Source organism: Amphichorda felina (genome assembly GCF_050947745.1).
Source record: "Amphichorda felina strain 45539 chromosome Unknown scaffold_2, whole genome shotgun sequence".
Taxonomy (NCBI): domain Eukaryota; kingdom Fungi; phylum Ascomycota; class Sordariomycetes; order Hypocreales; family Bionectriaceae; genus Amphichorda; species Amphichorda felina.
This window is the reverse complement of record NW_028145048.1, coordinates 2,104,757-2,128,934: the sequence shown is the minus strand read 5'-3', so window position 1 is coordinate 2,128,934 and position 24,178 is coordinate 2,104,757. Positions and strand designations below refer to the sequence as shown.

Genomic DNA, 24,178 nt, shown 5'->3' with positions numbered 1-24,178 from the left:
GCTCGAGGTTGAGGGTGACGGTCAGGTTAGTTCGGGCTCTCAGCCAGGAGCTAGGATCCGGGATCTGGACCCGCAAGGCCCGCCGTTGATCTCACAAAGGTGGGCGCCCCTTATTAGAGCAAAGGCCAGATGGAGGGAATCGATTATGTGCAGGCTGTAGAGTTTCATCCACCTTGGGGATTAACCAAATGTCAAATAAAGTTCCAGGGTTGGAGGCAGCCAGACACGCGAGGTTCAGGGAGTGGACGATCCCCCGGTGCCAGGTAGTAGTGACGATTACTGACTGGTATTAGTCGTCCCGTCGACTCAGAAGTTACCTAGACCTGGGAAGGGGAAGGCCAGGGGACCTGAGCGGCTGACGCAGTTACCCAACGCACCCAACTCTCTCCGTATTAGCCCAGGGTCTAACCGTCCAAGTGGCCGCATGCATTGTGCACCCCCTGCCAGCGGTCCTGCAACCCCACATTCAACCGCAGAAGGGCCTTCCAATTCCAGATTCCCAGTCAACCGTTTCCCTACCCTAAAGCCTCGGTCTCTTTTCAAGGCTTCCCTCCCACTGATATCACAGACATCATAATAGCACATGTTACCACTGCTCGTATCAGTCAATGATTGATGGTTTCTAAGGTACCTAGGCTCCGTATGTTAGCTGCGATGGTCCTAATGGGAGTAACCTAAAGTTAGGGCACACATATACAGCAGCTAGGTAGGTACTACCTACATTGTAGGAGTGTTACTATGGTGTAACAAGCTAATGTGGCTGAGCTTGAACTTGGGAGCAACAATTCTGAGTCAAGAAGATGGAAAAGAGGAGCTCACGATTATGAACGGATTAGAACTCAACTGCTCAAGCGTACCTTGCGACCACTGGTAGTTATAATAGATTATCATACTACCGACTACTAGTACCTTACATTAGTATTGTAGCACTATGTATGCACTATGGAGTGCGGATTTACACAGTAGTACTCATGCATCAGTGTTTGGCCCAACTCCCGAGTGCTGCGGCCGTGACCAAGATGGAGCTAAGATGCAGCTCTCGTATAATATCGTTTAGCAACTCCACCCATGCCATGTGCAATCGGGGAGCCGTGCATTCCAGATGCTCCAGTCATCTCCAGTCAGGCTGTGAGGCTGTTAGACGGTTCGTCTGTTGGGCCATCAGTGGTCCCATTGTGGCAGTGGCAGCTAGACGAGACGTGCAGCGGCAGGGCCAAGACACATCACGCCAGCAGCAATTAAAGCTGGAGAGGCTCGACCCCTGACTGGCCCATCCACCCCAATCCATCCCCATCGGTCCCCATCACCCCGGCAGTCCTACATCCTCTCCAATCACCAATGTCAACAAAAAAAATAATCACGGCCGACGCGGCCAATAGCGTTGCACTCCTGGCCTGTTCTTGACGAAGTGCCATTCTTCACCAACCGCCCCGTGGCTGGCTCCAGGAGTTCAGCTTCTGCCTCCTTTTGGTGCCTTCGCCCCTTCCCTCCTCGATCTCCCATCGCTCTCTGCGCCCTCCTACGGTCCTACCTATCCATATTCGTGTGTGGGGACCGGGCATGCTACACACGGGCCATTGACGCTCCTCTCGTGTAGCACCCTGTTATTGCTTTTTCCCTCCTTCACCCATCTTCTTGTGTGTCTGTATTACTCTGTACCACAGCTTGGCAATTGTATAAGAGGCGGTCTCCTCGCCTTACCGTCAAGTTGTCAAGATGTCGACACGATACTCTCTCAGACAAACGCCAAAGTTAGTAGCCTTAAACTGTATCCTCCCCCTTTCGCGCAAGCTTCAATGGCTGGCGTGGCTGCCGCCAATGCCCAGGGGAATTTCCCCTGCGCCTTGGACCCCCCCACACCAGGGCATAATACTGCTACGCGGACATAACGGCTGACTTGAGACTGCGTATAGGAAGAAGGACCTCTTCAATGGAATGGTAGAGACGCCGACTGCAACTCGTCGATCCTCGCGCCGCCAATCATCTGTCCCTGCCGACCCCTCGGACGCTGAGACCGAGACCAGTTCTGTCCCCGAGAAGCCCACCGCTCGCTCAACTCGCAGGCGCACCGCCAAGTTCAGCGAGAATATGGACGACGACAATCAAGTCAAGCCCACCGCAAATGGTGCCAGGAACGGCCACGCCAAGAAGAGCGCCGTCCCCGGCGCAAAGGCTACGATCAAGACTGATGGCGTCCCTAAGGACCCCAATGTCGTTGACGGGTGGAAGCCTGGCCAGGACCCCAGGATCGACTACTCGGGCGAGACCGAGTTTGGCGGCTCCCTGGGCACACTCTGCATGATGATATTCTTCCCCATTCTCATGTGGTACATGTGGGTTGGCGCCACATACTACGACGGCAAATTCCCCACGCGCACCGATGGCCAGACCTGGCTCGAGTTCGGCTCTGAGCTCTTCAACCTCGTCTACACCGGCGCCTTCCCCCATACCAAGGCCTGGATCTGGTACTGGAGCTACCTCATCTTCGAGGGCGCCTGCTACTGCCTCCTCCCCGGCGTCACGGGCTACGGCAAGCCTCTGCCCCATGAGGGCGGCAAGCAGCTGCCCTACTACTGCAACGCCTACGCCAGCCTGTACTTCACCCTCGCTGTTCTTGCTGGCCTCCACTTCTCTGGTATTTGGCCCCTGTATACCGCTATTGACGAGTTTGGCCCCCTCCTATCGGTCGCCATCTTCAGTGGCTTCATTGTCAGCTTCGTCGCCTATTTCTCTGCCCTCTGGAGGGGAAAACAGCACCGGATGACGGGCAAGCCCATCTACGACTTCTTCATGGGCGCCGAGCTCAACCCCCGCATGTTTGGCATCCTCGACTTCAAGATGTTCTTCGAGGTCCGCATGCCCTGGTACATCCTGCTCATCCTCAGCCTGGGCGCCGCCGCCCGTCAGTACGAGCAATATGGCTACGTCTCTGGCGAGGTTGCTTTCGTCGTCATGGCCCACTACCTGTACGCCAATGCGTGCTCCAAGGGCGAGGAGCTTATTATCACTACCTGGTAAGTCAACTGGACCAAAAAAAAAAGAGCTGCCCCGAGAAGATCAATCCCCTGACACGCCTTTTAGGGATATGTACTACGAGAAATGGGGCTTTATGCTCATCTTCTGGAACCTGGCTGGCGTTCCTCTCTCCTACTGCCACTGCACCATCTTCCTTGCCAATCATGACCCTGCCGAGTACCGCTGGAACCGCTGGGCGCTCGTTGCCTTTTACGCCGCCTACCTCTTCTGGTACTGGGTCTGGGATAGCTGCAACAGCCAGAAGAACCGTTTCCGCGCCATGGAGAAGGGCAAGCTCGTCTGGCGCAAGACCTTCCCCCAGGTCCCGTGGCAGACGGTCAAGAACCCCAAGACCATCGAGACGCCCCAGGGCACGATTCTCGTCGATGGCTGGTATGGTCTTGCGCGCAAGATCCACTATACTGCCGACGCGTGGTTTGCCATCTCGTGGGCTCTCGTCACTGGCTTCAAGTATAATTCCCTGCTCGATCCGTTTCATTCGCGATTTTAGCCATGCTAATGCTTGCCCCCGCAGGAGCCCCTTCCCCTGGTTCTACCCCTTCTTCTTCTGCTGCATGATTGCCCACCGTGCTGCTCGTGATATCCACCGCTGCCGCACCAAGTATGGCGATGCCTGGCTCGAGTACGAGAAGCGTGTGCCCTATCTCTTCATCCCTGTGAGTTGCCCCCCCGTGTCCCAATAGCTGTCACCCAAGTTCTAACTATTGCCCAAAAAGTACGTCATCTAAGCCATGTGGCACACTTGCCAGCTGGATGACTAGGCCTCGCTGTGTTCCTTCCTGGGACATGATCTATGCCTTGTTCAAACGTACATATTGTTCTTGACATCTGGAAACGACATTTATCTTTATAGTGCAATGATATAATGGGCTGAGGGTTTGGGTTGATTAAAAGGGGAGTAGATTGTGCTCATGCAACTAGTAACTTTTTTAATGTCCTCTGGCTTGACATTCGCTGTATATTAGTTGTTGCAGCAGCACGTTAATTCAAATTATAATGCGCATTGGTTTCTCGATTGAAGCAGACGATGGAAAGCACCAGCCGGTCAGCAACGTGAACACCCGCGGGACTACCTAGCACAAAGACCAATACTGATATCAACTCATCGTTAAATAGATAGGAATCAAGATGTAATGTCAGTGTCGCGTAGCTAAATTCCCCCCTCCTACTGTTCTATGATGAAAAGCCACTGTCCAGGGTTGCAACATGCGCGTTGTGCTAGTATACATTTACGGTCTTCCCATGTAATTACGAGACCAGCGTCATGGGGTACAATCATCTTGGTTCCAGGCCTATCGAAAAAAGCTCCATCCGCTCCCCAGTTAATGCCAAATTGTAATTCTGTCGCAATGCCGAGACCGAATATCGCGAGGTCCATGGCGGCTCACGGTGTGTAAAGGGATTGCCGAACCGCGTCCCGGGCATTGTTGCTCGTCTCGAGCTTATTCGCAGGTGACGTCGGCGCCTGCCTTTGAGTTCATCAGCAGGGCGACAATCAGACCGTAGAGACCTGTCGGGCTCTGTTAGTAATCGCGTGACTTCATTCTTTCAGGACCGAGTAAAAAGACTCACCCAGGACTTCGGCGAAAATGAGAATCAGAATCATGCCGACGAAGAGACGGGGTTGCTGGGCAGTTCCTCGGACACCGGCATCACCAACAATACCGATAGCGAAACCGGCAGCGAGACCAGCCAGACCGACGGACAGACCAGCACCGAACTGAATGAAGCCAGTGTAGAGGGGAAGGTCCTGCTTGAGACCATCGGAGATAAGGACGGACACGACCAGGCCGTAAATACCGATGATACCGGCCATAATGACGGGAACAATGTCTGGTGGCCTGATTAGCACTTGAGATAGGGCCGTGTAGGTGGACGCAACATACTCTTCACGATAAGGTCGGGGCGGAGGACACCCATGGCGGCGATACCGACACCAGACTTGGCAGTGCCGTAGGCAGCGCCCAGGCAGGTGAAAACAATGGCGGATGTGCAGCCCATGGCACCAAAGAAGGGCTGGTCTCATGTTAGCATTTTGATGTGTTGTCGAAGTGGCCTCTCAAGGCCACCAGGGGCTGGTGACGTCGTTCGGCGGTGAAACGGGGCGGAGAGGACTGACCGCATAGACGGGGCTGCGTGAACGTTCGGGTTAGCTGAAGTTCAAATGTGAGGCGTTGTGGAAGCTATTCGCGAGCTTGGGGGGAGCCTCTGGAGATAGCGGTAGCTCCAGGCGATGCTTCCCCTAGCTCGATGACGCCGGTAGGGAGGCGCGGCTGACGTACCAGTATTCGGAGACCATCTTGGCGGTATTGAGCTGTCGAGGTAGGAGAAGAAGAGTCGAAAAAGAAGATTGGTGCTCGGGTTCGAGGATGGCTGGGCAGCTGTTGACAGAGGGAGCCTCGGTGATGGAGCTGAAGATGGCGCTGGTATGGTGAGCGGTTGCTTGTTCAGGTCACGTTCCAGGTTGGCGCTCTGGTTGGCGGAAGGTTTTGCTACACTGTGGCCGGGAGGAGGAGGAAGGGGCGTTACGTAATGCGGATAACGGCTGAACAATCTTCCGACCTGTTGCTGAAAATGGCTTGGCGCTGGCTCTGGTCGGCCCACTCCCAATCATTTCTCTACCAAAGAAATTCTTCCGCCTCCGAAGTTTTGAGACGGGCAACGAATCCTTTTTTTCGCAACGACGTCGCGTTGACACAGCACTCAGGGCGAGTCAGCGCAAGTGACCTTGGGGTATCAGGAGATATCAAATGTTGTGTGGACACCGGTTTCTTTAACACCACTTCCCCAAGATGTCCGACTCTGCTGGTATATTCAGTTCGACACCCTTGCGACATGGAGATGTATGCAATCTGACCTGGAATAGCGGCCTCTGGCCGACCGCTACCCGTATGCCGATCCCGATCCCGGATCCTGAGCCCGAATTTCTACTCAGCGTCGAATTTTAACAATGGGTGTGTACAATGGATGCCCATCAGCTCAAGAAGGGTGCCAACGAGGCCACGAAGACCCTTGACCGCGGTGTTTCTGCGCTTGTCATCCTGTACGCTGACATAGAACCTCTGGCTATTCTTTTGCATCTGCCCCTCCTCTCAGCAGTCCTTGTAGCAAAAGGTAGTCCTCGTAGCAAAAGGCAGTCCTCGTGGCAAAAGGCAGTCCTCGTGGCAAAAGGTAGGCCTCGTAACAAAGCAGCTTTGCTTGCCCTGATGGTTATCAGTGGTTACTATCAGACTTATATTCGTGAACATTGCACACTCCCGTATCCGTACATGATTTCTAAATATGGCTGTCTTGCTTCTTCACGTGGGCTGCATGGCGTGAGTTGGGTCTGCATTTCTGATACGCGCTTTCTCTATGACGTTGGCCCAGGGCGCTAACAACAGGCACAACTGGGGACCGACCGATCGGATCATTCTTCGCTGCTGCTCCTCCGATGCACAGCGGGGAGACAATCCCGCCCAAACTGATTTCCCCTGTGGCGCGTTTCTCTCGCTTCATGACTTATATATTATAACACTCTTCTTTTCCTGTGACTGTCTTGTTTTCTCTTAGATTCTTTTCGGCGCCTGAAAGGCGCATTACCCCACCAAACCCACCATGCCCGGTATCGCCCGCAAGATCCTCATATGCGCCGCCATTGACGGTTTAATTATCCAGCCTCTCTCCTCCAAGGGACAGAGGCCATTCCAGCCTGTGGCGATCAAATATGGCGATGCTTCCGTCTCCCAGGCCTCACGAGACCAAGTCTTAGATCCTCCAAGTGATGGATCTTCATTCGAGGCCTTCGGCATCATAGGTGAGGTCCTGTTCCTCGCACGTATGGTTCCCGTTGTTGACTTCTATTAGGTCTGATAACCGTATCACGGCTCAGCTATCTCATAAGTATCACACGACGTCAGCAGGTGGCTCAAATATGCGGCTCCCCAATCTACGTTGTGACCGAGGTAGCCTTGACGCCATGCTCTTCTAAGGCCGAAGCCGAGGAGTCGATTCGGATTACCAATCGACATTTAGACAAGTTTGACTCCCCGAACTCTATGAGCGAGGATGGTGAGAGCAGCGATGACGAGGTGGAGCCAAAGATGAACATCACCGACGAGGTTGAAGATGCCATCACCGAGGACGGCGAGGCGACGGTGGCCTCGCCTAGGAGCAGCGTGGCTGAGGATGTGTTCCACAGGAGGGGAAGTTATGGTAGGTTTGCTCAAAGCTGGTTCAGCCGTGGAGGGTGGACCCAAGGTCAGAAGAGGTCTATGGGGATGAGCAACTCACCTACTCTCTCACCCACTCGAGGTGAAGACACGACTTCGATCGCGAGCGAGGACCCTCCTTTGGCGGAACCGTCGACATCTCCAGGAGAAGTCTCAGACCTACTGCCTAAATTGTTGCGTACAGCTCAGGTGTTCTTTGGTTCTTCACGCAGCTTCTACTTTTCTTACGACTTTGACATCACTCGCAGCCTGGAGAAGAGAGCGGGCTTGACCAATACGGAGGCCCCGCTCTATACGCAGGTTGACAGCATATTCTTCTGGAATCGGAGCCTCCTTCAACCTTTTTTGACTGCGGGCCAGGACTCCGTGGCTCTCCCTGTCATGCAAGGTTTTATCGGCCAGAGAACATTTACCGTGGACAGCAACCCTCCTCAGGTCGACGACTCAGCGAGAGAATCCGTTGAACTTTCCACCTTCTCAGGTGCAGGATCTCAGGCTACCACCCCTGGAATTGAGAGGGCCAGGGAATTGCTGGAGCGCCGGCCATCTGAGAAGGACTATACCGTCACTCTAATCTCCCGCCGGTCGACTAAGAGGGCCGGGCTGCGGTATCTCCGCCGTGGCATCAATCAGGACGGCTTCGTAGCCAACATGGTGGAGACGGAACAGCTTCTTTCGCCAGCCGAGGGTGACAGTTCGGCTCCAGTCCATTCGTTCCTCCAGATCAGGGGCAGCATACCCCTCTTCTTCACCCAAACGCCATATGCTTTCAAGCCTGTTCCGGTCTTGCAGTATTCCGAGGCGACAAATCGACAGGCATGCCAGAAGCATTTCGAAAGGTTGACGAGGAACTTTGGTGCCGTCCAGATTGTCAGTCTAGTTGAGAAACACGGGGTGGAATCTACCATAGGCACAAGATACGAGAACACGGTCGACTATCTTAATCGGCGGGCCAATGAAGAAGTAGACTCCACGGCGAAAAGCGTACAAGATCCTCGAGAACCCTTAGCATTTGAGTGGTTCGATTTCCACGAAGCCTGTCGTGGCATGAAATTCGAAAATGTCAGTCTGTTATTATCACGCCTTAGAGACAAGCTGGAGAGCTTCGGAAGTGCCAAGTGGGTGGACGGTAAGCTGGTGGCGAAGCAGAATGGAGTTGTTCGAACAAACTGCATGGACTGCCTGGACCGGACGAATGTGTGCCAGAGCTCATTTGCCAGGCACATGTTGGAGGCGCAACTAAAGGACGAAGGGGTTGACATGAGTGCCCAGGTCGACCAAGAGACGAGCTGGTTCAACACTCTGTGGGCGGATAATGGGGATGCAGTTTCGAAACAGTATGCATCTACTGCCGCCATGAAGGGCGACTATACCAGAACAAAAAAGAGGGACTACCGAGGCGCTTTGAATGACCTTGGCCTATCTCTGGCAAGGTTCTACAGCGGGTAAGTCTGTTCTATTGTCCGGATGACGGAGCTTGACTGACTGCAGCTAGGATGGTCAACGATTATTTCAGCCAGACAGCCATCGACTTCCTCCTGGGAAATGTGAACGAAAAGGTCTTTGACGAGTTCGAGGCCGATATGATGACGAAGGACCCTGCCATCTCCATCACCAAGATGAGAGAACAGGCTATTGAGCTCTGCCAGAAGCGTGTAGTGGCCGATGAGAGGGAAGAATTTCTCGGTGGCTGGGCTCTACTCAGCCCCAATGTCTCGGACACAATCAAGGCTCTTCCTATGGAAGAAGTTGTCCTTCTGTTGACAGACGCGGCCCTCTATCTCTGTCGTTTCGACTGGAATATGGACAAGGTCTCATCCTTTGAGAGAGTGAACCTAGCCAACGTCACTGGGATCAAACTCGGAACCTACATCACCTCAACCATCTCACCGTCCCACGCTGACCCGTCAAGGAATGTGGGTTTCGTAATACAATATCAACCGGGGAAGAATGACGTGAAGAGAACCAACACACGAACCTTTTCCAGCCTAGGCGACTTTGCGCCCAAGAAGGATGCCGAGGACGACAAGGAGAGGCGTCCGCTGAGTTTTGCTGGGCTATTCTCACCTAGCTCCAAGAGCCCACTGGCGCGCAAGCTCGCCTTCAAAGCGCCATACATTAACTCATCGACGGCCGTCAGCGAGTCGCCACAACAATCAGAGATGCAGCAGGTGGCCACCATTTGCGCCGAGATAGAGCGTTTAGTGCTAGAGACACGGTTGTACAAGAGCGGCGAAGAGAAGAAGGGGATTATAGAGAGAGGCGACATCATCTCGCTAGAAGAGGCAAAGAAGAATACGGGCCTGCTGGAGCAGTTGGGGCACTCGATCAAGAAGCTGGTGTGGGCTTGAGATGAGACGGCAGAACGCACATGGATTATTGCTTTGAACCAGAACTTATTGTGCTTGATTGTACTTTATAATACTCCTAATGGACTTATTTAGTTTGGCCTGAGGTTTTCTCTATTCGATAGAGGTGCGTCTGGTAACGCATATTCTCCAGCTGCATGGGATACGAGAGGGTCTCGGGCAGGCGGAACCAAATGGAGTCGCGTGACTCGAGCTTCTCCCACCTGTAGCCGCTTGCTTCTGTCTCGAGGAGGGTGTGATCTAGGAGCCACTGCATGGGATACCGCTTTTTCTCCTTGCCGAGCGCGGCCTCTGAGTAGCTGCCGGGGCTGTCTAGAACGAGAAAAAGGCTTCCGGCTGGTAGGGCCTGCCCCAGGTTGGAAAGGAACTTGGTGGTTTTGCCTATCCCGCCGTTTGTGTACAGCTCATTCAGGGTGAAGAGGATGGTCACGACCAGGGGCTCCGTGCCCAGCAGACCTGCTAGCTTCTCCCTGTCGAGCTGCAGGACGTCCTCCTGTCTGAAGCTCACGGAAAGCTGGGAACTGTCCAAGAAGGCGCTGTTGGAGGCCCTGATCGCGGCGGAGGCGTACTTGGAGAGGGAGGGTGGGCTGGTGATGTGCTCCTGGAGCAGGGACGTGACATGAGCCCAGGGTGCCGAGTCGACAAGCGTGAGGTTGCCAGACAGAGATGTCTGGCTGAGGTACGATGCAAAGGCGACATGCTCCGAGGCGCAGCCTCCTATCGAGAGCATCTTGATCCGCCTCTTGGGGACAGATGCTGCTGCATCAACCCCATCGTCGACTTGCTTGGCAACAAAGACGTCTCTCAGGTGGGCCTCCAGCCCCTTCAAGGCACCCGCATAGCAGAGAGCGCGCGTGGGACCCCAGCGCGCGGCGTAGGCCTCAAGATAATCCTCGCGGCCAAAGGCGGCGGCGAAGTCGCGATGGAAGAGGGCCTGCTTGATCTCCTGCAGGAGGACGGGGAAGCTGTCCGAGGCGAGCACGGAGGCGAAGGCGTCGGAGAAGATGTTGAGGAGGCGCTGCTGGTGCTTTGGATCCTGCTGGGGGGTCGAGGGTGGCGCTGCTGATGCAGAGTTCGATGACCTAGTGGTGGTGGAGGGTGAGGTGGAGGAAGAGGATTTGGCAGGTTGGGTCTTCCTGGCGGATTTTTTGACCATGGCCTCGTGAAGACTTGAGTCTCGACCTGCTTGGTATGTTCTTTCTTGGACTAGGAGGGCCTGGGCTTGGGATCTCGATATACCTGGAAGGGAGAAGCCTGACACGGACGATGGTGGGGCAGTGATGGCGGGAGCAAAAAACTGAGGTGCGTCCGGAAAACCCAAACAGGCAATGCCTACAGCACTCGAGGAGGTGAATGTGAACAACATCCGCTCGATAGCCAACTGGTTGTACATATGGATGAGCTTTTCTCGTATCTTAGCACTGGCTACGAGATAGTATTGTTATTTTAAAGAACATTTTCACAGACATGAGCCGTGAAATTCGGCCTGATATGACCTATAGCACGACCATACCCTTAGGACGGAGTGTAGCCGGACTGAGAGCGGCAAGTAAGGAAAGGACGGCGAAAATGGTATTGATGTTGTCTGGCAGTAGAGTGGTTGAGAAGAAAGACTTGGTATTTGGAAATAGTTGAGTGAGTCTAAATGAGAACCGGTGGACGAGGGACCTCAACACCCCCGTAAAAGGGTCGACTAAGGTAACTTTAGCCAATACCTTAAGTTTTAGTTAGGCCCGTGCTGATATATTCATATTAATACTATGCTTATTCAATCTCGCATGTGGCTCGTGGCCGACGATCCGCACGTGGTATCCGTACCTGTGAGCCACCATTCCCTGTACTACCCAATCTCAGTTCCTTTGTTTTCTACTGGAAGAGTGCTGATTGGGTTAGCTTTTATTTGGCCATAGCCGTAATGCCATAGGTATGTCTTTTGGCTTTCACAACCAGATACTGTCAGAAGTATGAGGCTGGGAGCCAAGAACGTTTGAGAATAAAGGAGTGTCATGATCGATATCAGTATGATCTAAAAGAGGTTATCGTTGCCTGATTGTCTAAGAATGGTCTCTATTCATGTTCACAACTATGAGATTCCGATGGTATTTCTCCTGTATCTGGGCTCATATCGTCGAGTGGCCAAGTCTCCTCACTCTGGACTCGATCAGATGCGTCATCTCTTTCCCAAGTCGTAATTTCGACCGCCCAGGAAGAAGGTCCTGAGAATGGCCTTATCAGGCGAGGATGACGTATATGAAGCCTCCGATTCGCATGTGCTAGGTACATACAGCGTCCCCGCGACGTGCGGCCTTTCCCTTGGTGTATAGTGATTCAAGTTTCAAGCGCTAACCTCGGGTGATATTCTTTGTGATGATGAAGAGGGTTATTGAGGTCGAGGGACCAATTACGGGTACACTAGCACCATATGAATCTCCACCATTGCTTGCCACGGCAGTAATGAGTAGTAGCGGCTGAGTCGAGATGTTGTAACAAACCTCGGGAGAGACTCGACTGTCACGGTGTGAGACGCATACCTAACGCATGTCCGATATACTACAGATGGGCGCTAGACCCACAGCACCACCCGCTGCATGATGAGTGGGCGTCCAAGATGCCTCCCCCCCGGCTGACAGGAGTGGGAACATTCGGCCGTGGCCCCGAGGACGGCCGAAGCCTGGGCGGTTGCTCATATAATAATACTACGTAACTTGTTCTACTTGCTTGGTTTCCCGGAGACGGTAAAGTGCTCAGGTACGAATACTACCTACGGAGTACCTAACCTACCATTATGTATCTGTAGGTACCTGCTATCCGTACATGGCCACGACTTGGCAAGCCATGTGCGAGGCTAATTGCGGTAACCATATCCGTAATACAGGCAAAATTCCCATAGGCGCGGCTGAGTTGTGGGATAAACTCTGTCTAGGTTAACACCCAATGGTATTGGGCCAGGGCGTGGTCTGGAGCCGGTTGCGGAGCTCACGATGCTCTATCACTACTAGAGGGGAAGGGCGGCAGAGCGAGATTGTCAATTTGTCTTGCCCAGCGGCCCAATCCTCGTGAAAAAAAAGAGGCGGCGGAGGGCATGGGGATTTGAATTGCTGGTGCAAAGTTGGCGGATATATTTCCCGCATGCCAGGGCTCGCAGCGGCTGGGCAAGATGATGGATCCCCGATCCATCCAGCGTTTCCAGGCATGTCCAGGATGTGTCTAGGATGGATGGTTGGGACGGCGTCTGTCAAAAAGCCGCAGAGGCTCAACAAACGGCTGTGGTTACGGATACTATGTATCTCCCCCTCCCCCTCCAATGCCCCTCCATCGCTGCCAGAGCGAAGGAAACTACCGGCTGATCGACGTCATTGTTTCCCGTCTGCGCGCAGTGGAAGAGAATTTCGAAACGAAAACTCAACCATGACGATATCGTCGTGGATCCCTCTGGAGACGCTGGAGACGCTGGAGACGGGACGGAGGCACCATTGCGTCAGGGCAGCAGAGAGGCCGAGAGATTTTGCCTTCATCTGGGCCGTTGAGCCAGTCGAGGAGGGGATGACCCAGAGAAAATAGGGCCCCCCAAGGGCCCCATAGATGTCTTCCAGGGATCTGACGATCCACTTTTCCGCCGTCAGCACCTGCGATGATGTCGCTGCCACCGTGATTTGCTGCAACCGTGGGCGCGACTCAGGTCGCCTACGCAACCAAGCAACGGCGAAACCGCCGCCGTCCCGGACCACAGTGCACCGCCTGCGCGCGTTGAGGTTGTACCCGTAGCTAGCAGCGGATGCTTGCACGTTGCTGATTGATGCGTTGGAGCATGGCTACTGGTGGGCAGTTGCTGCCAGTAGCTCCGGCGACGTTCGCGAGCTCGATACCTACCTCCTCCCCCGTCCAAGGATCTGCTAAAAACACGCTCCTGCCCAGAACACCCCTCCTCGAAACTTTTGCTCCCCCCTCCAAACCCCTCCATCATCTTCTACATTCTGATTCCTCCATCTTCCATCCTCCATCTCCCATTCTCGATTTTCTTCTCCTGAACCTGCCCTAAACCACCGACCAAAGAAGAAGAATCACTGCAAACACCGCAACCATGGGTTACGGCGAGATTGACCAGCTGGCCATCAACACCATCCGCCTTCTGGCGGTACGTTCCCCCCCCTGCCCCTCACTACCCGTTGCCCCTCCTCGCTGTCTCGCCTGCCCCGCCATCCCGCCGGTGATGAAGATTCCGGATGAGGGCAGCATGAGGACGACAGGAGAACCACGGACAGCTCGGATAGTGACAAAACGCTGACACGCTCGATTCTACAGGTTGATGCGACCTTCGCCAGCAACTCGGGACACCCCGGTGCTCCCATGTGAGTTCATTTGCTCTGATTGCGCCTTATATCGATGGCTTCTGACAAATAACTGCAGGGGCATGGCTCCCATCGCCCACGTCCTTTTCGACAAGTTCATGAAGTTCAACCCCAAGAACCCCAAGTGGCTGAACCGTGATCGTTTTGTCCTCTCGTGAGTTGCTCCGGAACCAAAAAACTCTCAATTGACCTTGCTGATCCCTCGGACCAGCAATGGCCACGGCTGCATGCTCCAGTATGCTCTCCTCCACCTTTTCGGCTACGCCCTCACCATGGACGACCTGAAGGCTTTCCGCGTAAGTAGCTCCAGACTCTGCGGCAGTATCCACCATAGTGGGCAAGAGAAGAGTCTAGAGAGCTGACTGGTCATGTAGAAAGTCGACAGCATCACCCCTGGTCACCCTGAGGCCCATGACACCCCCGGCATTGAGGTCACCACCGGACCCCTGGGTCAGGGTGTTTCCAACGCCGTTGGTCTGGCCATGGCCCAGGCTCACACCGGCGCCGTCTTCAACAAGCCTGGTTTCGACCTGGTCGACAACTACACCTACTGCTTCCTCGGTGACGGCTGCCTGATGGAGGGTGTCTCCAGCGAGGCTTCTTCCCTGGCTGGTCACCTCCAGCTCGGCAACCTTATCTGCGTCTGGGATGATAACCATATCTCCATCGACGGAGACACCAACTGCGCCTTCACTGAGGACGTCCCCAAGCGCTACGAGGCTTACGGGTGGCAGGTCCTCACCGTCGAGGACGGAAACAACGACCTCGCTGGCATGGAGGACGCCATCAAGAAGGCTCAGGCCTGCAAGAACAAGCCCACCCTGATCCAGCTCAAGACCACCATCGGCTATGGCTCTCTCCAGCAGGGCACCCACGGTGTCCATGGATCTCCCCTCAAGCCCGATGACATCAAGCAGGTCAAGAAGAAGTTTGGCTTTGACCCCGAGAAGAGCTTCGTCGTGCCCCAGGAGGTCTACGACATGTACGGCAAGCACTCCTCCGAGGGTGCTGCGCTCGAGGAGAAGTGGAACCAGCTCTTCGCCAAGTACGCCGAGAGCTTCCCCAAGGAGCACGCTGACCTCACCCGCCGTCTCAAGGGCGACCTCCCCGAGGGCTGGGAGAAGAGCCTTCCCACCTACACCCCTGCTGACGCTGCCGTTGCCTCGCGCAAGCTGTCGGAGACTGTTCTCTCCAAGATCGAGGCTGTCATCCCCGAGCTTCTCGGTGGCTCTGCCGACCTGACTGGCTCCAACCTGACCCGCTGGAAGGAGGCCGTCGATTTCCAGCCTAAGGCTACCGGCCTCGGTGACTACTCTGGTCGGTACATCCGCTACGGTGTCCGTGAGCATGGCATGGGTGCCATCATGAACGGTCTGGCCGCCTACGGTACCATCCTCCCCTACGGCGGTACTTTCCTCAACTTCGTCTCGTACGCTGCTGGTGCCGTCCGTCTCTCTGCTCTCTCGCGTGTACGCACCATTTGGGTCGCCACCCACGACTCCATCGGTCTCGGCGAGGATGGCCCTACCCACCAGCCTATTGAGACCCTCGCCCACTTCCGTGCCCTTCCCAACAACATGGTCTGGCGCCCTGCCGACGGCAACGAGACTAGCGCTGCTTACTACGTCGCCCTGACCTCCAAGCACACCCCCAGCATCCTTGCCCTGTCTCGTCAGAACCTTCCTCAGCTCGAGGGCTCCCTGATCGAGAAGGCTATCAAGGGTGGCTACGTCCTGCAGGAGGTTGAGGGTGCCGACGTCACCATCGTCTCCACGGGCTCCGAGGTCTGCATTTGCGTGGATGCCGCCAAGTACCTCCAGGAGAAGCATGGCGTCAAGGCCCGCATTGTCTCTCTTCCTTGCTTCGAGGTCTTCGACACCCAGTCCAAGGAGTACCGCCTCTCCGTCCTGCCCGACGGTATCCCTTCGCTGTCCGTTGAGGTCATGAGCACCATGGGTTGGGAGCGCTACACGCACGAGCAGTTCGGTCTGAACCGCTTCGGTGCCTCTGGCGCCTACAAGGACGTTTACAAGGCAAGTTTTTCTTCTGACTCTTTCCACAAGCTCATCAAATGGTCACTAACCTCCTCTGTAGAAGTTCGAGTTCACCCCCGAGGGCATCTCCAAGCGCGCCCTTGCCACAATCGACTTCTGGAAGAACGTCCCCAACATCCGCTCCCCTATCAACCGTGCCTTCCAGCAGATTATTTAGATGGGTGATGGCGAAAGGGAATAGGCGTCAGATTATACTCGGATAGGAGCATTGATGCTGAAAATTGGGAGGGTTATTTTGGGCTCTGGACGAATAATAGATGCTATATGAGAAAAGATTGAATTCATGACTTAAGAAGCTCCATTGTCATTATTGCTTGCGTACCCTGTCGTGCCTTGTACATTGAATACCGTAACTCCACGCTTTTTTGTGCAAAATGCGTCTTCATGACGATGCATCGTGACACCAATCGTTTTCTCCTCTCCACAGGAGCACTGAGACTCTCTTCATGACAGCCAACTCCGTTCCTTGGCCGCAATGTTGACCCGTCATATGTAGTACCCAGCGCCGCCCAGGGCTTTTCATGCAGCTCCCTCTTCGTCGCTGACCCTCGAACTCTCCGTCGCCCACCACTCCCTCTGGAAGTCTCGGCCGACCCTCTCCAGCCTAGCTGCCGCGCGACGCGCCTCGCGCGTCTGGTCGGCCGACCCTGCGACCACGACACCAACAAGCCGGGGTGGCGCGTCCTCGGGATCTATCTGTGCTCCCCCCGTCGTTGCTAATGTTGTCGGCGTCGTCGGTAGCGGGGAGGGCTGTACCAGCGGCTGGTGGCGGTCTGCTCTGCTGCTCACGGGTCGTGAGGGCTGGCGGCTCGGCGGCGGGGAGGGTCCATGGTTGTGGTGCTTCTGCTGATGGCTCTGTAGCAGCAGCTGCTGCTGGCGGTATTCCTGCGGCGGCTGGGGGTCGATGTAGGACTGGAGGACGACGGCGCCGCGGTCCGGGTACTCGACCATGATGCGCTGGGGGGTGCCGAGGTTGACGCGCGCGACGGCGGAGTGGGAGGTGAGAGCGGTGGAGGCGAGCGACGTGAGGGAGTCGAGGTGGGAGGGGGAGGAGGAGGAGGTAATGAGCGGGGTGAGGGTCGAGTCGGTGAGGTGGAGGGAGAGGTCCGGGTGCTGTGCGGGAAGGCTGGCCATGATGCCTGTGTTTTCTCTTTTCCTCTTGTCTTTTTTTCTTTGCCTTTATTTATCTTATTGTGTGGTCGTGTTGCCGGGAATTGGATGGTAGAGCTTGGAGGGGGATGATGGCGGCGGCATGAAGAGGCGACGATGAGGCGGGGTTGACCAGGCTCCGGGGGGAGCAGCTGAGGAGAGCATACAGGGAGGAGAGCAGAGAGAGGGAAGGGGTTATTTGAAAGGTCGCGGGGATGGCGTGACGTCGGGGTCAGTGGTCACGATGCAGGCAATGCAGGAGCTCTCAACAAGGTGCGGGATGTATCCGTACCTGGGGAGGTGGTCTCTCCCCCACATCTGTCTGGGCCAGCACCAGGTGTCCAGGTCCACCGCAGTTGCACGGTAGCACCGCAGTAATGGAGGAGGAGTTGGGGCGGGCAGGCGTCTCCAAAAGGGCGAGGTGCAGGAACATGGGAAACACCAAGGTCTATGGCGCCCCGCCATTGCCGCCGTGGCGCGGGAAGATGTGGGAGGCCATGACGACACTTTTTGGTGGTCGAGCTGCGAATACCGACTCGTGGGACATTTTAGTGGGAGATGGCTCAGATGGGATTCCGATGCTCCAACATGCGCCCCTGACTCTGGAATGGAGTTGAATTGTCTGTTTCCCCTAAAAAAAGAACAGCTCAAAAAATGGGATCTCATCCAGGTCTTGGCCTGGATGCAAATGGACTTTGTGCGACATGCGAATTACCCTCGACCAGGATCCGAATTCCATCATGTCCAACGCCGAGATCGCCATCGGCCGAGAGCTCTGGACGGGGATTCTCCACAGTCGATCGCCGCTGGATCGGCCACCATTCGACCTTGCTTGTGCGGGCCAAAGAACGGTCAAGCTGTCAACGTGGTTGCGACACCGTCAGGATCCTGGTCTTCTTCCGTTGCGGCTGGACACATTAGTCACTCTGTCGACTGTTGACAGGGGACGTGATTAATTTGGAGCCCCTCGGATTGTCTGCTGTAATTTACCCAGACGTTGATGCACCCGTCAGGTCCGGTCTCTGGTTCCGTGGGATGACGCACAGCAACAGCATGCTAGGTAGTAGTCATGAACCTACCTTGAACCTCATAGTGTACCTGGTACTTACTCCAGCAGTGGCCAGATTCGTGGGGGTCGCCGCGACGATCAATTCAAGTGTATAGCTCAGGACTTGGGAACTCTCGGCCAGGCCAAGTTGGCTATTGCGCTCTCGCTGATTTTATATCAAAATGACGGAGGAATTACAAGCTCACGCATCGGCGGCCACGTAGAATTCCCAGCTTCTCCCATTAGCCTCACAGGACATGAGACGCAACAATATTCTGCGAGTCGTCCTGATCTTGTGGCGATAAGCACTACTTATGCCCGAACGATGGGTTTCCTGGTTTGGGTACGTATGCGCCCCCAAAGTTTCGTAGAGGTAGCCTTCACCCCGAAACTGTCCGGCGGTCTATTCTTCCTGGGAAAAGCCTGAGAGAGCTGGTGTCCTGGCGAAGTGCGGGGTGCATACAGTGGGCGGGCAAACAGGCCTCGGGCTCAACGGTTTGTCCCTTAGCTGACTACTAGTACTCGTAGGTGGCTGAGGAAGTTTGTAGTAATATTATCTGTACTTGCCTACTTATGTGGCCCGAGCCCAACTACGTACTTCTTCAATCGTCCTCCCGATGACTCCCGCAGCAGTGGTGGCTGGTCCTCGTGTGAGGCCATGCTGGTCAAGGCCACATCATCAATCACTGGATGGAAGAGGGGAGAGGTGGAAGCTAGTAACAGTGGTCCAGTGGTCCACCATGGCACCATCTCCACGCCAAATGGGCTGTCAGAGACGGCGTTGGCCTAATTTAATATAATGCAATGCACCGTTTCTGCAGCTATCACTGCTCGAAGCCCGCGCCTGCTTGCAGATGGACTCTGCCGGGACGGAATATCCTTGGATGCAATTGGAGCCTTTCCGGCTCTAGTCGCAGATGGACTCGGGCTCAAAGGGTGTTGACAATACCTTATGGGCAACGACGAGCGATGGCACATGGTAAAAAGGGAGGGGGAGAGGCCTTGCTGATGACCGCTAAGGATCAAAGAATGGAACGACCCGATGATGGGCTTCTCTGCAAAGTACATTGGCAGGCTGTACGTGCCGGGCTTCCCAGTACCAGGGTCCTAGGGTGCCGTATTGATGATGCCAATCATGTTTACCGACATTTTTGACGGAAGTCTACTCGAGGTATCCATCGATGTTGGGAGTTTTTAATGGGAGAAGCAGGTATACGCCCAAAGGCTTGAAAGTCACTTTTCACAATCTGCTTGCATGGGAATACCTAAAGACAGTTAGCAGCTACCCGCCAGCTGCCCGAGATGCCCAGTGAGGACCCCGGCCACCAGCACTCACGACCAGCACACTGTTCCCCCCCCAGAGACCCGACTTTTTTTGGGGCCTGGATCAGCCAAAATCTTGACCCAAGTCCAGCATCATCAGCATCAACCTCTCCTCTTCCCTTGTTGTCTCTCTCTCATCAACCTCACTCCCTTTCTTCCCTCTCACCTCCCCCCCCAAAAGCGGCTTGTCGCATCTGCCTAGAGTCGACAGCGCTTCGTCCAGGACTTTTTTCCGGGTTTCTTCCTTTTCGTGCTAGGCTTGGGTTCTTTCTTGGGTTCTGTCTCCCACCACAGGGCGGGTTGGGTGACAACGTCTTGCGTTTCTTTCCTTCATCTCTGCGCTGAAGGTTCCCTAGCTGCCATTTCCAGTGTCTTCCTAGCGACCGACTGCATCTTCCGCTGATATTCGAACCGTTCGCCTGTTTCCGTCATTGCGCCAAACTCTCAGCTATGGCAACAACCCGTCGCAGAAAGATCGGCCATCGGCGCCGCGTCGAGGATGAGGGCGAGGACGACGCTGGGCCGGAGGCACTTGATATGGACGATGACTCCTTAACGGACGGATCTCTTGCTACGGATGATCAAGATGGAGATGAGGACAGCGATACGAGCAATATCGATGAGGCTTCCCCGACGTCGCCCAACCTGAAGAAGTCGACAAACGGTACTGCTAAAGCGGCTCCACATCATTCATCCAAACGCAAAACAGAAGACGAGAGCAAAGCGGCGTCGGATACAGCCATGATGCTACACGGCTTGGCCATCACGGATAACCCGGCGCCCGTGCCCGACGAGCTCCATTTCGACGAAGTTGCGCCCGCACCTGCCAAATCGCCCTCTGCCCCCGTCGTGGTGAGCTCAGCAGCAGCCGCTCGGCAACGGCCTGAACCGGGAGACAACCATCGGCGTCAGGAACACGAGGACTACAGACGGCGACGGGACGAGGACCCGGCATTTGTGCCCAACCGTGGTTCGTTCTTCATGCACGACCATCGGCACCCTGGGCCAGCCGCAAATGGGTTTCGGCCCTTTGGAAGGGGCCGAGGACGGGGAGGACGCGGTGGCGGCATCGGAGGGCCCTTTTCCCCGATGAAGTATGATCCCCTCTAGGATACGAAGCTTGACTCGATGGCTAACAGTAGTAGTCAAATGCATCGCCCAGGTGATCCGACAACCAGTTCCCCGTGGACCCACGACATGCACGATACCATCGCTCAGCCTGGGTCTCGACGCCCTCGACACGTACTCGATGACGAAGGGCCCCCGAACGGCACCGGCTTCATCCCGACTCGTGAGCCAAACCCGACGCCAATCAACCGTATGTTATCGACGGAAAAACACATCGGTAATGTGCAGGTGCGGATCTCCATGCCCGGGATGAAGACTCCTATTGTCAAGTCCGGCCTCGCTGTCAAGCAGTACACCAAGCTTCCCGACCACCGGCCCCCGCTCCGTCGAGACAAGCCTGTCCGTATCTCGCTCCCCGACCGTCCCCCACGCTATATCTACCCAGCTGTTGATCGATCATTCATCTTCATCCCACGAGCTATGCGCCCTAACCAGCAGCGTATGCGAGGCAAGGGCCGATCGGGGATGGGGTCAGTTGGTGGCATGTCGCGGAGGACTAGTGTTCTTGGTGGTAGCTACTATGGGAGCATGTACTCGCCCAGCGTGGCTATGAGCAGGAGATCCTCACTAGGTCACGAGCGAGATATGATGTTTTCACCCACGGGGTCTGTCGTTTCTCGGCCTGCTGTTCCTGTGGAGAACACGCGGCCGGTGGTACGCCTACCGCCTGCCGCCCGCCCGGAGGCGATGGCTACCGGAGCTGTTGACCCCAGCGGGCAGTTCGTGAGGCCAGGTGTCCCTGAAGCATCTCTCAACGGCCACACCCAGCCGCTGCCCCAGGTGCTCCCCCAGAAGCCTCATTACCAGGAGAACCGGTCGGCCGACCTTCCGATGCATCAGCCCCGCCCGCAGAAGAACATATCTGTCGCGGATATTGAATCTCCTACTCTCAGCCAGGGTTCCCAGGTCTTCCAACAGCCCTTCCAACAGGCCTTCCATCAGCAGGTGCCGATGCAGGTTGCCAATGGATATCCTAAGGAGTCACACACCAGGCAGCCATCCTACATTTCACAGCACTCTTCTGGAACGCCGCTTTCCCAGATTCCCGAACGGGCAATTCACGCCGCACCGTTCCAGCCTAATGTTTACGGGCAGCAGCCGCCTTACTATAATCAACAGCAGTATTACTACCCTCAGGGATATTCTGGTCCCAACGCGCCCCCCCAAGCGCCAGCCCCGACCTTCGTGCCCCCCGGACAACACGGCGGGCCGGGAGCCTACACTCCCCAGGGCCAAGCCGAACAGGTAACGGGTCCAGGTGGCGTCCAGGCGTCCGCAGCGAATGCAAATCTGGTGGCCCAGGAAGCCAACGGCATGGTTTATTACTACGACCCCGCCCAACTTCCTCCGTTGAACTCGTACCCGCCCTACTCAGCGCCGCAAGGCTATCAGCCAGGTGTCATGGGGATGGGTGGAATGGTGACACCTAGCCCTGATGGGTACTACTACTCCCAAGGTGCCCCGGGTATGGTCTACTATTCACAATAGGAAATCACGCACCCCATGCGCGTAATTACCTTTATGTTATCCCTTTTAACGCCTCTTATTCGATTTAATTACCTACACACTTACTACTACCTACGCCATCATGGCCAGCGGCGAAGGGAGTGGGCTACGCTTGGACGAAGGAAGCCTTGTTGTCAGTTTTGTTGGCTCCTGCCCCAACGGGTTCGTAGTGAACGGATGGATGGGTGGACGGCCTCGAGGTACTCGGGGGAGGCAGGGTTGCCTAAGGCTTCTCTGCGCTTTTCGAAGGTTGGGCGGCTTCTCATATCTATACTGGGACGAGCTATTTGGGGCCTAGGGTCCCGTCTGTTTTGGAATGCTGTCTTGGTTAGGGTCTCCCGAGAAAAGGTCGATGGGCGTTGCCGTTAGAGGGTGGAAGGAGCGGAACTTGTCTATATCAGAGTTCCCCATCTTCCATTTGTCTTGCTTCTCGCTGGGTGTTTTGGCAATGTGCTTCTCCATCTGCTCTTAGTTTCGCTTCTTTCCTGCAATTTCATGCGTGGTGTTGACGTGCTGTCATGGCAGGGGCGCCAAGGCGTTTAGGAGCAGTCATCCATACCAGGTAGTTGAATTCAATGGGAGCCGGTTGATTTTATTGCACGATTACTGCCCTATAACGCGGGACTTGGGGCGAGCGAAGCGTCTTAAACTTTTCCGCACCCAACTAAATGGTAATGTGGTGGATGAGACGACCTCGAAGACCATTATGTGATAAGGTTCAGTGCGCCGATGTGGTAGTTTTGAGTTGCTTCCGTCGCTCGAGGCTACATTTAGGTCCATCTTGTTGTTAGGTTTGTTAGCAACAAGTTGATCGAGAGCCAGCTTCATCATGATATTGTCAAGTTCGTAGTGTACATTGGTCGGCCTGTTGCAGTCAAGAGAAGATCTTGTTCCGGAGCCTCTTGATCTTTTTCAGCCAGTGCTTGGGAGGGGTGGAATTGCAGCCTCGCACGGGAGGCCGCTGACTGATAGAAACCCACCGCTCACATGTGAACATGTGTTCGAGGCTGGGGGGTTTTGTGGGCTTGGAGCGGGACAGCTACAGGAGTTCCATCTGACGGAGAACTGAGCAGCGCTCCTCACCGCCGCCTGGTCTTGCTGGTGTCACAGCAGAGGCCGCATGTCTCGGTTTCTCTGGTTGGGTGGTTTCATGGGGTTCACCACTCCGAAGCGGCCGGGCACGTGGTCGAATGACGAAGGGACACAGCAGAGAACCTGGAACCGGCGGCCTGGCTCTCCTCCTTGCTTTTCCCCGAAACCAGGGTGCATTCGAGCTGCTTCTGGGTTGCAAGCGATGTGAAAGTATGCGCATGAGTGGCGCTGACGCCTGTAGAAGTGAAACGGCACTTGCCTGGGAGAAGGTCATGACGCAGTTTGACTTGGAAGCCTGCCTCGCACATAGGAGGCAGCCTGGAAGGCAAAGAGAGGGCTTGAGGAGGAGTTGGTGGCGGTGGTGTCCAGTCAAACAGCTGGGACTGGAACTTGGAGGTGCGACGTAGCGGTTCCAGGCCGGTAGATACGAAGCACAGAGTGGACGCTAGGGCGGTCGGTGAGGCATGCCATGGCGGCTCTAGCACCAGCCGGGTCTTGGGGGAAGTTGGGGCCGCGCCCATCATCCCCACCTTTGAGAGTTTGCCCTTTGCCTTCAGGTCCCCAGCGTTCCGGATTGAAGGGCAATGCGGTAATGCGACGGCACGAGACGGGGACCACGGCGGGCGGGCGATTCATCATCGGTCTGGCTGCCTGGGATGGAGCTCGCCATCATCGCCATCCTCACAGTGCTGCTGACTATAGTACGTCGTAGGTAGCACCTAGGTAGCGCTGGTCGGTGCTCGCTACCTTAGGTAGACTCGTAAGTACTCGTAGTGCTCGTACTACCTCTGTAACCTGGAAGTCTCGTACAACGGGGTGGGAAACAACCCGGGCGTCTGGTTCGAGGACTGCCCTTGGACCACATCCGGCCCATGCTTGCAGGAGTAAGCTTAGTATTAGTACTAGTAGTATG

General features: G+C 55.4%; 8 protein-coding genes across 8 annotated transcripts; 5 read left to right on the top strand and 3 right to left on the bottom strand.

Moving 5' to 3' along the window:
* Positions 1 to 1,716: 1,716 nt before the first annotated feature.
* Positions 1,717 to 3,737, top strand: ERG4 (ergosterol biosynthesis ERG4/ERG24 family-domain-containing protein; the record flags this gene model as incomplete). The annotated part of the gene is made up of 5 exons (XM_083191699.1): positions 1,717 to 1,751; positions 1,914 to 3,014; positions 3,082 to 3,486; positions 3,551 to 3,692; positions 3,720 to 3,737. The coding sequence occupies 5 exons, from the start codon at positions 1,717 to 1,719 to the stop codon at positions 3,735 to 3,737; spliced, it is 1,701 nt and encodes a 566-aa protein (XP_083052913.1).
* Positions 3,738 to 4,478: 741 nt separating this feature from the next.
* Positions 4,479 to 5,037, bottom strand: CUP5 (H(+)-transporting V0 sector ATPase subunit c; the record flags this gene model as incomplete). Its single annotated transcript, XM_083191698.1, has 3 exons — positions 4,479 to 4,546; positions 4,609 to 4,869; positions 4,923 to 5,037. 3 exons carry the CDS (start codon positions 5,035 to 5,037, stop codon positions 4,479 to 4,481), a joined length of 444 nt encoding a protein of 147 aa, XP_083052912.1.
* Positions 5,038 to 6,633: 1,596 nt separating this feature from the next.
* On the top strand, positions 6,634 to 9,598 carry ACO1O0_002222 (SacI homology domain-containing protein; the record flags this gene model as incomplete). Its single annotated transcript, XM_083191697.1, has 4 exons — positions 6,634 to 6,853; positions 6,883 to 7,230; positions 7,432 to 8,692; positions 8,743 to 9,598. The coding sequence occupies 4 exons, from the start codon at positions 6,634 to 6,636 to the stop codon at positions 9,596 to 9,598; spliced, it is 2,685 nt and encodes an 894-aa protein (XP_083052911.1).
* An 85-nt stretch (positions 9,599 to 9,683) lies between these two features.
* Positions 9,684 to 10,772, bottom strand: ACO1O0_002221 (uncharacterized protein; the record flags this gene model as incomplete). The annotated part of the gene is made up of 1 exon (XM_083191696.1): positions 9,684 to 10,772. The coding sequence occupies one exon, from the start codon at positions 10,770 to 10,772 to the stop codon at positions 9,684 to 9,686; it is 1,089 nt and encodes a 362-aa protein (XP_083052910.1).
* A 2,925-nt stretch (positions 10,773 to 13,697) lies between these two features.
* On the top strand, positions 13,698 to 16,176 carry TKL1 (Transketolase, thiamine diphosphate binding domain-containing protein; the record flags this gene model as incomplete). The annotated part of the gene is made up of 6 exons (XM_083191695.1): positions 13,698 to 13,751; positions 13,919 to 13,965; positions 14,024 to 14,119; positions 14,177 to 14,261; positions 14,340 to 15,989; positions 16,060 to 16,176. 6 exons carry the CDS (start codon positions 13,698 to 13,700, stop codon positions 16,174 to 16,176), a joined length of 2,049 nt encoding a protein of 682 aa, XP_083052909.1.
* Positions 16,177 to 16,538: 362 nt separating this feature from the next.
* Positions 16,539 to 17,153, bottom strand: ACO1O0_002219 (DUF5308 domain-containing protein; the record flags this gene model as incomplete). The annotated part of the gene is made up of 1 exon (XM_083191694.1): positions 16,539 to 17,153. One exon carries the CDS (start codon positions 17,151 to 17,153, stop codon positions 16,539 to 16,541), a length of 615 nt encoding a protein of 204 aa, XP_083052908.1.
* A 2,836-nt stretch (positions 17,154 to 19,989) lies between these two features.
* Positions 19,990 to 20,649, top strand: ACO1O0_002218 (uncharacterized protein; the record flags this gene model as incomplete). Its single annotated transcript, XM_083191693.1, has 1 exon — positions 19,990 to 20,649. One exon carries the CDS (start codon positions 19,990 to 19,992, stop codon positions 20,647 to 20,649), a length of 660 nt encoding a protein of 219 aa, XP_083052907.1.
* An 87-nt stretch (positions 20,650 to 20,736) lies between these two features.
* ACO1O0_002217 (CASC3/Barentsz eIF4AIII binding-domain-containing protein) lies at positions 20,737 to 22,155 on the top strand (the record flags this gene model as incomplete). The annotated part of the gene is made up of 1 exon (XM_083191692.1): positions 20,737 to 22,155. The coding sequence occupies one exon, from the start codon at positions 20,737 to 20,739 to the stop codon at positions 22,153 to 22,155; it is 1,419 nt and encodes a 472-aa protein (XP_083052906.1).
* Positions 22,156 to 24,178: the final 2,023 nt, after the last annotated feature.